The sequence below is a fragment of the Falco cherrug genome, chromosome Z, assembly GCF_023634085.1.
Source record: "Falco cherrug isolate bFalChe1 chromosome Z, bFalChe1.pri, whole genome shotgun sequence".
NCBI classification, from domain to species: domain Eukaryota; kingdom Metazoa; phylum Chordata; class Aves; order Falconiformes; family Falconidae; genus Falco; species Falco cherrug.
The window spans coordinates 24,820,882-24,834,161 of NC_073720.1; the positions used below are offsets into that span (position 1 = coordinate 24,820,882).

Below are 13,280 nucleotides of genomic sequence, written 5' to 3' on the forward strand. Positions count from 1 at the left end.
CATGAGATTAAGGTGTTCCTTATGGCAGGGAGGGAGAGAGGAAGGGGGTCGTGGTGGAAGAGTGAGAGGACGTGGGGAGCTGGGGGCATTGCGGGCAGACAGGCTGGTGAGGAGCAGAGGAAGAGCTACTGCAGCAGCAGGAAGGAATTGCCATCCTGTATGGATGAATTGAAGCCTCTAATGGCCTGTGCACTTATGCAAGTTGAGCTGCTTTGTCTAGACTATCTATCCCAGTTTATTCCTGCTTCCCAGACTTACAAATAACTTTGTAAATAGTGGCTCAAACTGTGAAATACTGCAGTTTTAAGCATGAAGAGGAACTCACAGGGTCGTAGCTAAGAGTGAGTGAGGTAATGAGGCTGCCTTACACTTAACTCCTCATGTGCTTGGGATGGGGTAAGAGTCCTGGCAGTATCACCAAGATGCAGACACTTTGATTTTAGCTGCACAAAATATTAGGAAGCATGGTGGCATAACATCCAGAGCAGGAGAATGTGAAGGCTGTGTGTTCCTCTTGGAATTAGACACAAAGCTCCGCTGATCTGCTGCGGTGGTCAGGCTCAGCCCACAGTCCTGTCGTTAGTGTCTTGGGGACACAAACAAATATGCAGGAATACTGTCCCTTGTCAGGACTTTTCAGCATCATGTCACAGGCTTGGCTGGCCTGTCAGCAGTGCGGAGTGTGGTTTGAAGCGTGCAGAAGGCCGTCCGTCCCGCGGAGAGCTGGTGCCGCGCAGGCGGGATGTTGCGCATCTGCACATCACCCGGCAGAGGGCTCCCCTTCTAAGCTAATAAAGACCGGGCTTTGTACCTGACCAGCGGAGAGCAAAAGGCTTTGTTAATCGCGCATGCTTAAAATTAATGTTTAATGTAAAAATTAAAAAGAATGCTGTATTCTTGGTTTAGGTATCGACTGTAGTTATGCTTTATGTTTCTCAGTACCTAATGGAAAGTATTTGGTAAACCGGAAACAACATGTACGCCATTATTACAGTGTTTTACAAGTGGATACATGAGAGCGTGTGTGTATTTGTATTTAAGTATGTGTAACACACACATGCAGGCCTGCCAAACCTGATCAGTTCTCTTCCTGTTTCATACATCTTTTTTTTCAGGGGAAAAAAACTTTATCGATAGAAGAACACTGTGAGTATGACTGCAAAAAATAGTAGGCTGCTGACTTTCTGCAAATACAAATCTATAGATTCAATGGGCACCACTTAAGATTTTGAAATTTAAATAATAGTCAAGATAGGGCAATTGTGTAAAAATGCAGTTGTGTGCCTGCCAGTATCTTCTTTTGACAAGAGACTTGATTCCTTTCTGCAGGATGATTAGAAATGCAAATTTGCCCAAGGCACTGGAATCCCCCCCAAAAAAATTTTTACAGATTGACTCAGAACAGAGCCTTATCTTTTATCTCTGTGTGGTTACCTATGCTTTCTAAAATGATAACCAATTCAATGGTGGTCTTTTCTCGTTTGAGAATATGCTTCTGTACTGTGGCCCTATTAACCAAGAAGTCTTATCATCCCCTTCTGTAACTTTTAATAGTAAATAGGAGACATGAATTACTGTCAGATGAAGTTGGGTAAGTTCAGAAACACAGGTTGCCATCTGCATTTGAAGTATGTTGTATCTTTATGAATGTGCTGCTTTATATATAGAACTGACAATTGTTCAAGCAGGCAAAGGCTGGCATTAGAAAAGCAGGGGATTGTTACAGGTGAAGCTGATCAATCGACTGTAAAACATAAAAAATGTAGTGCAGATGTTTGGGATTTCATTATTAGGTACAATGGTATTGTGTAGCATAGTTGGATTTTGGGAGATGGTGTGTTCTGAAGGTGAGAACTTTTCAGTGCCATTTGACCGCCATAAGGAGCGCAAGCAGATCTCAAGAAATGCAGCTACTAGAAGTTCTCACAATTTCCAACACATGGGAGGAAAATATGAATCCCCTTCTCTTCTTTCTCTGAATTATACCCTGTGATCCACTTCTCCTTCCACTTTGAATTTTTTCCTTGTAGAAGTATAGCAGGCAATAAAGTTAACCACTACAGGCAAAGGGGAGCAGGCTCTTCAGTTGCTGCTCAGTTCCTTTAGCAAGTCTGATCTCCACCAAACACTAAGGCAAGGAAAATAAATTTGAACTAGTTTCCTCTCAGTGCAGTCCCTTCTCCCACCTGCCTGCCCAAGAAATGAATTATCCTGATGTACTGGAAAACACCATGCATATGGACTGGTGTTTTTTCTATTATTTTCAGTTTATAGGAAACAGATAAAATGCTTCACAGCATCATGCTAAGGGTCTTCAAGCTGCACCTGTATTTGTGATACAGCGTGTGTAGGAGGTGATGCTGTGTTTGCAAGCAGGCTATTTTTATTTTGCTTGCACAGAGCTGCTCTGAGAGATGCAGCTCTTCTCAAGGAAGGTTTTGATTCTGTTTGGTTTTTTGCAGTAAGTTAGTCAGCCACTTCCTGTATTTGCCTGTTCGTGGTGCTTTTCTCAACTTCACTACTGCATTCAGCAATCAGTCAGTGACAGAGACTATTTTAAGGCCTCTTACAATGCCCTTCTCATTTACTTAGCTAAAATGAGAAAGTTAGTCCTGCATTGGCCACTTGTTAGCTGATGACAACTTTTACTTTGAATCTGGCTCCCCCTCCCCCACCTGAAATCCCTGGCTCAGCAAATATTTGAACCTGCCCAAGTTAATCATGAAACTGAGATCTTTATCTGAGAGAGACATGCAAGCTCCAAGGGTGGTGGGTATTTTGGTTTTTTCTTTTTTCACAGTACTAAAGTCAGGTTCACTTTTTAATGATGAACCAGTAAGTGGATACCTTCTGCACAGCACAGAGCTTTAAGCAGTTAAGAGAGAGAAGACTTGGGTTTTCTTACTGCATGTTACAGCTCATTTAGAGATTTTTATGCAACATTGGTTGGAAAGCAGAGAAATCTCTTTTTCAGATCTTTTTTCTTCATTGCTTCAGAGAAGCTTCCTAGTAAAAGAAGTTTTGGGTTGGTTTTTTTTTAAGCAAGATTTCTATAAGAGGAAAACAATTTTTCAGGTTATTGGATTGTATTTTCAGGCTGTATTACAAGGGTGATCATTTGTGATGCATAATTTACAAAGTAAGTGATTTTTAATTTCTGTGTGTGTTCTCTTCATCACTTCATTGAAGTATTGTACTATAACTGACTATCAGGTCTTAAGATACATGAATGAAAGTCAACTACCTGAGTGCCTCTTCAGGTTATATAGGGAATGGGGGATCACCTATCTGCCTCCTGTACTTTTTGCCTGCAAGCTAGGCTGGTCTGAGCTGAGCTAACCTGATTATAGAAGAATGGGCAGTCCAGAATCTGGCCACCAGTGAAACCCTGGAGAAGTACTTTTTCTTGAAAGCCTTTATTGAACAGAATAAAAAATCTGACTGATCCCACATGAGTCCTAAATGCAGCAGTGTAGTCTTTGTAGGAAATCTTTATAACTTAATCTAAATAATTACCTTGGCAACTCAATTGTTTGGGTAGCAGGTGGTCTAAACTGCCAAGTTCAGTGTTTGGACTTGTGTCTGGGGTGATTTTAAATATCCTGTTTCATTTTGGAAATGAAGGAATCTTTGGAGGTTCCCTAAACAGGGAGACAAGAGTTTACTTCAGAATGAATTTAAGGTTATCTAATGTGTAAAGTAAACTAGCATGCATTTCTTGGTAACTGTTGCTACTCCAGACATGTTCTTGTATGTTAATTCTTGTCTAGAAGGGGTAAGCTGCTCAGGGGCACACAGTGGGGGTAGATATGTGTGAAATACTTGGGAAGGATAGAAATTGTGTTAATTTTTTTAATGAGTATTTCTGAGGTAGAGCTTATTTCAGCCACACCAGGATTTCTTATGATGCAGGCACAGATAGCTGCTACAGCTACTCTTTGTTGTGGTTATTTTTGGTATCTGGTTTTCTGCCCCTGTAGATTATAGCAAGTGTAAAGCAGTGACATTGCTTTACATAGCATTCTGCTCTGGAATTGATAGTCTGTTCTGTGCGTGTTTCTTCCGAGAGGTCCGAGAGAGTTACAGTCAGCAGTGGGGGAGAGTTAAGAAGGAATATTTCTAAATGATAGGAGGATACTGATGACATAAAGTCAAGTGAGGAAGGAGATACTAACAAGGGACTCCTGCTTTTAAAAACAATTATCTTGATAAATATCTCAATGAGAACAGAGTAGAGAAACAGTGTGAAAAGGCAGACTAAACCTTGTTGTATCCTGACAGACTGGCTTTTTATGTTCAGCAAAATCACTTTTCAAGATCTTGCTCACTTTTGACTTTCTTCCATGGTTTAAGGCAAGTCTGCTGAATATAAGATCTTTAGCTTTTTAGATTTCAAAATGAGTTAATCTAGATCTGTTTGAATTGTATTTTATCAGAAAATAAGGGGGGAAGACATCTCTGCAGTAAGCACATTTTATATAATAATTTCAAGTATATCAGACCTGTGTGTCCATTAAAATAACAGAAATCTGCACAGTTTAAAAACGTAATCCATATTTCATTATATGGAGATACATGTCTCTGTTTATATGTATGTGTAAAATGAGTGTGTAATGGACACACGCACACACACACAGAGTCATGCTGTTTTCTCTTTTGCATCTTTACTATGTAGTAGGTCCAGAAGCCTTTTAAAGCTTTTTGAATGGTAAACTTCAGGCATCCAAGCAGGAGAATGCAACTGAGATGTGACCGACCTACTTCTAAAGTGTGTTGTGTGCGCGTGTGTGTAAGAGCTACGTGCTGCAGCATATCAGCCTTTTGTCATCCTGCCAGGATTGGACTGTACCATGCTGCAAAGTCAGGAAAGCAAGCTGGGAACACGGGCAAGGAGAGTCCGCTTGCTCCTTTTGTTTGTAATACTGGATTTATATTGCAGTTCTGCTAAATGTAGATTCTTTCCGAAACTGGAATTGTTTTAAGATTAATGTAGAACAAAATGAGAAAACAGGAGTGGTCTGGTGACATTATTTTGAGATGATTGGCTGAGGATTATGATGTAATAGGTTACAGTGCAGCCCCTTATAGGTTTTAAAATGAATTCCAAGACACCATTACAAAGAGAGCCTGACTCTTTTCTTGTATCTGAGCTTACTCAGTGAAACTCATACAAATGTACAATACTGTTTGGAATATGGAAGAACTGGATATAGAATATCCTAAGACAGATATAAATTGTGGCACAGACTTGATGTTTTACATAGAAATGGACCCACCAGGTAAAACTGCAGTCTTATTATGGAAGACTTAATTAATTTTGGTCTTTACAATAGCTGCTGAAAAATTCTTAGTGATTATGTGGGATTTCTTTACTTTGTCATTGATACAAATAGTTTTTCTTTTTCCTTTTTTTCATAAATTAGAATTAAATTGTGGTTTGGTGCATGGTTATAATAACTAGAATCTTAACCTGTAGAAATACCTGCTTCCTTCAGTGAATTTTTACTGAATTGACCTGTTTCTGTTTTGATTTTATTCTGTCAGATATAGTTCTAGTTCTGCTATTATATCATTTAAAAAAATTATTTCTTTCATTATTATTTTTGTTGTCTCTGTTCCACACTGTGACTAAAAGGAGATGCTGTAGTAACACTTCTATTTCCTGAAACAGTGATTGCAAATCATTATTTTGGGTTGTTTGAGGAAAAACAGATTTTAAAGTCTAGCAATATTAATTGAATACCTGATATCGCATCATTTTTTCATATAATATAAAAATATTCTGTTATCTTGATATTCACTGCAACTTTAAAAACATTTTCTTTTGTAGCTGGTTGTAATATACAGGACAGGGACATCCGTAAGGAATGATGTACTTACTGGAGAACTAAATGAGCTGAATTGATTTTTAATTCTGATTCTGTTGTAGTCACCCTAGCTACTAAGTCAGTAGTGCTGCAGTATCTTCTCTGGCACCCACTGGTATACATATGCAGCTTTGACATTGAGAAAAGGGGGATGTGGTTTTTAATCAGTCCTGGCATTTGGAACACAATTTATTCTGCAGAATACTAAGATTAAAACAAGTATATTTGGATCTTGGATGGGTTTCTTAAAGTGTTTTTTGGCAAATCATCGCACAGAAAGCTGAGGATTACAAAAAATTCTTCTTCAAATATACAGTATTGCTGTGGGTTTGCATCTTTTATTACTCAGCTTGTAGGTGAAGAAGCAGCAACATTCCTCTAAGATCATTATGCAGGAGGGAGAAAAAAAGACATTTTACATGTTTTATTATTTATATTCACCTGAAGATAGTGGAAGAGGATAAAAGCAAACTTCAGATTTTTTTGTTCTCCAATGCCAATGTGATTTCTCAATGAAGAAATGACAGGGAGAGAAGATGAGTGTGGTATTATATTTTGCTTAAAATACATTATTGCAACAGTAACATACTCCTCTGAAACAGTACATCTTTCTTGTTGAACTGTATTGTTTTCAGTAAAATAGCTTGATTCCTCTAATGTCTTTTAAAGACTAGTGATGGGAAACTATTTTGTAGCTTTTCTTTTTTTTTTTCCTCATTCAGGTAGTAATGTATATTTTCAGAGAATATACAGTCAGGTTTTCAGTGAGTTATAATCACTTCTTTTTTTTCCCCTTTCATCTGCAGCACTGCCTCCTAAGCCACCGAAACCTAATACTGTAACTAACAACAGCATGAATAACAACATGTCATTACAAGATGCTGAGTGGTACTGGGGAGATATCTCACGGTAAATCAGCTCAAGACATGTATTTCTTGTGTTTGGCTTTATGTTCTTGCTATGCTATTCTGTGTATATGTATTATGCTTAAATATAGAAAAATTACAGTTCTAAGAGCCATTTTTAGGACATCTTCCATCAGAAACATATTATGGTTGATTTTTTTTCCAAACATGACTAAAAAGTTACTGTCAGTTAGAATGTAGAATGTGAAATAATTGTTCTGGTACTTCAAGACAGCTCTATGAAATGGTAGCATGAAAGGACAACACCAAGAAATCAGTATTTTCTTCTTGTCTTTCATACAGAACCTCGGCTGTAGGCACAATAGTTAACAAGCCAGACTAACAAGTGCCATATATTAGCAACATTTTTAACTGTACTATATATAGATACATTAGACCAGCACTGGCTGCTCCAATTGTGCAGGCTTGTATGAACAAGCAGAAAGACCTTTGCATGAATATAATTTTGTCCAGCAGTGAGAGGACATAGAATATACCATTTTTATATCCCAGTTGTTCTCCAGCAATTTTACATAAGCTGTTAAATAACTGTATTTATTAAGATAGCGATCAAGAAGGCTTCTAAAAGGCACTTGTTTTAAAACAGAAGAATTTAGAGCACAGGGAGAGCATAAATGAGTGAGAAGTAGCTGAAATGATTGGTTACTTTTGCTTTCATTTTAGAGAAGAAGTAAATGAGAAGCTCCGAGACACTGCTGATGGTACCTTTTTGGTACGAGATGCTTCAACCAAAATGCATGGGGACTACACACTTACACTAAGGTAAGATTAGTTACACTAGGTCTGTAGTACTTGACAGTAAAATGCAATACTGCATTTAAAATATGGTGTTCTTTAGGGAACAGTTCTTGAAGTATCCTAACTTTTCACAAACTTTATTTGCAGGAAAGGAGGAAATAACAAATTGATCAAAATATTTCATCGAGATGGAAAATATGGCTTTTCTGACCCATTAACTTTCAACTCTGTGGTAGAGCTAATAAACCACTACCGGAATGAATCTCTAGCCCAGTATAATCCTAAACTGGATGTAAAATTACTGTATCCGGTATCTAAGTACCAGCAGGTAATTTGGTCTATTTATTTCGTGTTTCACTTAAATACAGAGAAGTTACTGCAGACTGGGGAGTCATTTATCTTTAGTAACTCAGCTCCATTAATATTTAAAAAAATAAAATGCATATAAACCCAGATATTTTTGTTTAAAACCAACTTCAGAGTTCGCATGTAAATAACAAAAACTTTAAATAGTGCCAATACATTATTAAGAAATAAACTTAGGTTAATAAATATCCTTCTCATTAATGATGAAATATATAATTTTCAATATAAAGCTGAACATGTACAATTCAAAATTGCTTTTTGACATTAATTTCTCATTTGCATGTTATGCATATAATATAGTATATCTCCATACTGATGACAGAGGTGTCACATTTACCATGTAACTATCTAGGCATTTTTAAGTAGTTTTATCCTGAAAATCTGTGCAATATAGTTGTTTCTTTATGGAATAATTTGCCTTCTGTTCATCATTCCAGGATCAAGTTGTGAAAGAGGATAGCATTGAAGCAGTGGGAAAGAAATTACATGAATATAATACCCAGTTCCAAGAAAAAAGCCGAGAATATGACAGACTGTATGAAGACTACACAAGAACATCTCAGGTGAGCTAGATATGAAACCAAAGGGAGAGTGGAAGACTTCTGTGGATTTAAAAGAATATTATTGTAAATTCATACTGCCGTCTTCTTCCACCTTTTGCCTTCTTTCGTTCTGCCACCACTGCCATTGCCTGAAAGAGGAAACATATCTGATGTGTTTGCTCAGTACAGTAGAATCACTTACTCATGTTTGAACAGTTACCAACTGTAACCTAACCCACCCTGTACCCAAGCCTCACACTTACATAAAAAAGCAAGTAAAGAACTATCTTGATTTACCAGCACTTCTGCACACTGACCTCATCAAGCCGAGTTACGGTTTTCAAGGCACATTTGCAGGGGAGCATTGTATTTTATTACTAGTTTTTGTTTGAAGGGTCTGGTTTCATCTGTGCAGGGTAGAGCTGTGACATGTGTAGATACAGAATGAAGAATGCAAGAATGAAAAACTGCCTCTGTCCTTCTTTCAACTTAACCAATTATTAGCAAGGTCTTGAAGTGCCAATGAATTAGTGCAGTTTTACAGACCCAGAATCAAGACTGCTTCTTAAAATGTGCAGGAAATACACCTAAAATAATGGAAGAAAGGTGGGGAAGTGCAGGCAACTTGAACTGATGCCTTAAAAGACCTGGCTATCGACTAGCTGTGCAGAGGCAGGAGGATGGACTAAATGACCTCCTGAAACCTGTCCAGGCCAGTATCTTACACTTTTATTTCAGAAAGCCAGATGTGTCTCTAAGGTCATTAATTGGTACAAAGGGCAGAGTGCATTGCCATAAGGCTCTAATCATCACAAATAAAACTTACTTATACAAAACAAAGATTGTAGCTAGCTCTTTGCCTAGCAGTTTTCTGTTCTTGGAAAACCTAATCATGGAAAGCCTAATCATGGCAGCCTTTTGCACAGGCCTGTTCTCTCTGTTACAGGGCTCTGCAGACAGAATGCGTTCCGGTAAGGGGATATTAAAACCTTCTTCTGCAATATACTGAAGTGTTCCTGGGTGCATGCCAATAAGTCATCCATGCTGTCAGATAACAACTATAATAACAATTATTTTATTTTCAGGAAATTCAAATGAAAAGAACAGCTATTGAAGCATTTAATGAAACAATAAAAATATTTGAAGAGCAGTGCCAGACACAAGAAAGATACAGTAAGGAGTACATTGAAAAATTTAAACGGGAAGGAAATGAAAAAGAAATACAAAGGTCAGTATTTGTATTTGCATTTCAAATTGTATAATTTTGAAGAAAGAAACAATGCCAAGTGTAGATCTGCCTAAAACTAAAGCAAGATGTCAAGTTTAAAGTTGTTCAGTTATAAGCAAAGAAGCCTCAAAATGGGGTAGATGTGAATTTGCAAAATGTATAGCTATATCTAGAGAAATTACTTCGTTCTCTTAAGTGTCTGCACCGCTAAACAGCAGATTATGAAGTTATGAATCAGACATCATCAGAATATAACCTACCACATTATTCCATTCAGGATCATGCACAACTATGAAAAACTGAAGTCTCGAATAAGTGAAATTGTGGACAGCAGACGTAGATTAGAAGAGGATTTAAAGAAGCAAGCAGCTGAGTATAGAGAGATAGACAAACGTATGAACAGCATTAAGCCAGACCTCATACAGCTGAGGAAGACAAGAGACCAGTACTTGATGTGAGTATCATTATGAATTAACAAAATTATTTTTTTAAAAAGTTGGGGTTTTTTTATGGGTAACCAACTTCTGTGACTAAAAATTAATTTTATTTGTAATTATTGTCCAGGTGGCTGACTCAAAAAGGTGTTCGGCAAAAGAAGCTAAATGAATGGCTTGGAAATGAAAATACAGAAGAGTGAGTATTAAAAGATTTAAGTATTTCTGGTATTTCAGATCATCTTAGGCAAAAGTGAGATAAACCATATTTACTTCCTCGACCACACAGAGGAAATCTCAAGCCTAGGTCTCCAGTAACAACGCACACTGTTAACACATGGCAGCCTATGTAATGCAAGTATTACAAAGGACTCTGTTACGCACCCTGCTCTCCATTATTCTGGGAGGTTCATAATCAAGTTACTATAGCAAAGCACAGCAATGTAATGTGTGTCTTTATTCTTACCTGAAAATGCAGATGATAAGGTGTTAGTATCTTACAGAGATGCCATATGGATGGATAAGTTGTTCAGAAGGTCTCTTAGGCATGGGCAGGCTTTTTCTAAATTTCAAGCATTGGTACTATGGTGCCATCTAGTATAGTGGTACCCATGTCAGCATATCACACTGCTGTTGGAGATGATAAAATCATATATGCTGGAGTGGTCCTTCTCTGGTTTTGTGGTCTATTTAATTTCTGAGGGAAATGGCAGTATAGTATTCTGTCATTTCAAGCAATTCAGTTTACTATAGGTTCTGACGCGGGCTTGGCTAATGAATACATTTCACTTCATTCCTGGGGAAAAAGCAAAAAGCACAAAGCACCTTGGTATTGTGAATGTCGACCAAATTTAAACAAAAGCAAGCCACACAATATTATCGAAAGAGTAGTAAGAGTGTAGAATGAACAAATAGAAAGTTGTCTGAGTAATACTCATTTCAACATTTTCTGCGTATGTAGTTTCTTGTGCATGCCTTTTACACTGCCTGGCTGAACATACAGCGAAAGCAGCAGAGTGACAACTGTTTAGTGGATTTACATTCTAGCCGTGTCCACATATGTTTTCATTTGGCTTGGTTTATTGAGTCTCCTACTGTTATCCTGGAAATTGTGCATCTCTGCTGTGGCTGCACTGATGGAAGCAGGGGATAAAAATGGCATACACTTTTTAAAGCCATGTTGTTTACTCAGTCTTAGCACAGCTCAAAGATGATATGATGGAGAATGTGTAGGCACCTGTTTCCAGTAGTATTTCCATCACTTAAACAGTAGACAAAGAACAACACCAGGCCGTGGTTGTAGTGTGGCATCAAAATAGTAAGTGAAACTTTAAAGAAAATCTTCCTTTTCCCTTACTCTGTTACTCTCCTTGCCAGCAAGTATGGCAAAAGTGCTTGTGTTTCTGCTGAAAAATTAAACTTTCAGAATATGACTTTTTTCCTAAAGTTGTAATGCAGAAAAGAAATCACTATAATGAGCAGCAGGAAAAACAGGAATCACTTTCTCTAGGTGCTCGTTGCAAATAGAGCCACTGCTAAATGTATTTGAGTATCATGTAGAACAAAGGAGTACAGTGGGATAAGGGACCTAGAAAGAGCGTCATCTGAAACAAAAGAACCCATCTTCTTTTCTGAAAATTTTAATTCTTTTTGAGATGGCTGATTTCTGTAGAGTACTTTGAGAATCTTCAGAAAGACAGAACTGTGGATGAGTGAGAAGTCATGTGTTCTTAGACCAAGGAGAAGTGATTAAAAACCTATTACAGAGACAATAGATACATTAGCTAAATAGAGGCTGATTGCAATCTCAGCAGGAGAGGCAGGACCCACCAGTTCACGCTGTTGGAGGAGTGGGGGGCTCTGGAACTGCAGAACATCAAAGTGGTGTCCACGTAGCTGACCCAGAGACATCTTTCATGGTGGGCTTTAGCTCAGAGGGTTCTCTATAACTCTGAATTGGCTTTAGAGTTGGTAGCTGTTTTGGTGGAGATGGCCCTGTATTTTATGCTCTTCTTATAATCTGGTCATAAGGAGGGAGAGAGTGAGAGTGCTCAACTATTCCACCTTTTCCACAAAGCCATCTCACCTGTAAATAATTAGTCTACCTGCACAACTGCTCATAGCTTTCCCAAGCAACAGCTGTAGCTGATATGTTGCATGGTTTTTCACTGCTGACCAAGTGTTCTGATCTTTGGAAATGAAGCTGAATCAGAGGGTATTTTGTTGGTCTTGCTATTTACCAAAACAGTGAGCAACAGTGTAAGTACTCAAGCATCACAGCAGATTCTGAAGAATAACACAACATCCTTTTATATTCTTCTTCAGATTTACAGGAGTGTTTTTGAAAGAATCAAGAACCAGAGCTTATATTTTATTTTTATTAAGTGGTTTGAACAGTGCAGTATTACATGGTTTACATCCCTAGTTTTACCAGGGAAGTATCCTACTAACCACTGATTATTTTTTTAACTAATATGAAATGGGGACTACTTAATTCATGGATTTTGTTCTGCTGTGTGTTTCACAAAGACATTTTGTCCTATTTCAACAGCCAATACTCTATGGTAGAAGATGATGAGGACTTGCCCCATCATGATGAGAGAACATGGAATGTGGGAAATATCAATAGAAGCCAAGCTGAAAATCTGCTGCGGGGAAAACGAGATGGAACATTCCTTGTTCGAGAAAGCAGCAAACAAGGCTGCTATGCCTGCTCTGTTGTGTACGTACCCTAATTTGCAAATGATGTAACCAAAATTTGAGGCACCTACCTCGAGCCAGGGGCAGCTAGACACTTGCATATACACAGATCCTATTGGACCTTTGTGCGTAGAAGCAGACCAACAAGACCTGAGGCCATCCTTATTGCTGCTCCATTTCCTACACAGCTCAGATCTGTGCCACTCCCACAGATGAGCCTCACACAGAAGAAGGGAAACCAAAGTATGAACGCACTCCTTTCTGCGCATCTGCTAAGTTCTGCCTGTCTCCTGCCTCTCTAAGCTAACACAACATCTGGGAATTTGGGTTAAACTTAGGCTTTTACCATTATCCCACCTCAGAAGACAGGAATTCTAGGTAGTGACTAGCATGTTAAGATTTATTGCCAATACCTTATTTTCTAGTAATTTTACTGTACTGACAAACTAAAAACTGATGGGTTTTTTTTTCCTTTTTAG

At 38.1% G+C, this 13,280-nt stretch overlaps 1 protein-coding gene across 4 annotated transcripts in view; it reads left to right on the forward strand.

Annotated features, from left to right (window-relative positions):
• Positions 1-13,280, forward strand: part of PIK3R1 (phosphoinositide-3-kinase regulatory subunit 1) — a 61,171-nt gene that overhangs the window by 43,270 nt on the left and 4,621 nt on the right. Inside the window, exons 1-9 of one of the 4 annotated variants that reach the window (XM_014281420.3) lie at positions 2,646-2,769; positions 6,674-6,776; positions 7,457-7,555; positions 7,679-7,859; positions 8,335-8,460; positions 9,525-9,667; positions 9,945-10,121; positions 10,232-10,300; positions 12,653-12,823. In XM_014281420.3, coding sequence (XP_014136895.1) covers positions 6,721-6,776; positions 7,457-7,555; positions 7,679-7,859; positions 8,335-8,460; positions 9,525-9,667; positions 9,945-10,121; positions 10,232-10,300; positions 12,653-12,823 — 1,022 coding nt within the window. In that variant the 5' untranslated portion in view covers positions 2,646-2,769; positions 6,674-6,720. The other 3 variants (XM_005432681.4, XM_005432680.4, XM_055698614.1) reach the window with 3 other exon arrangements.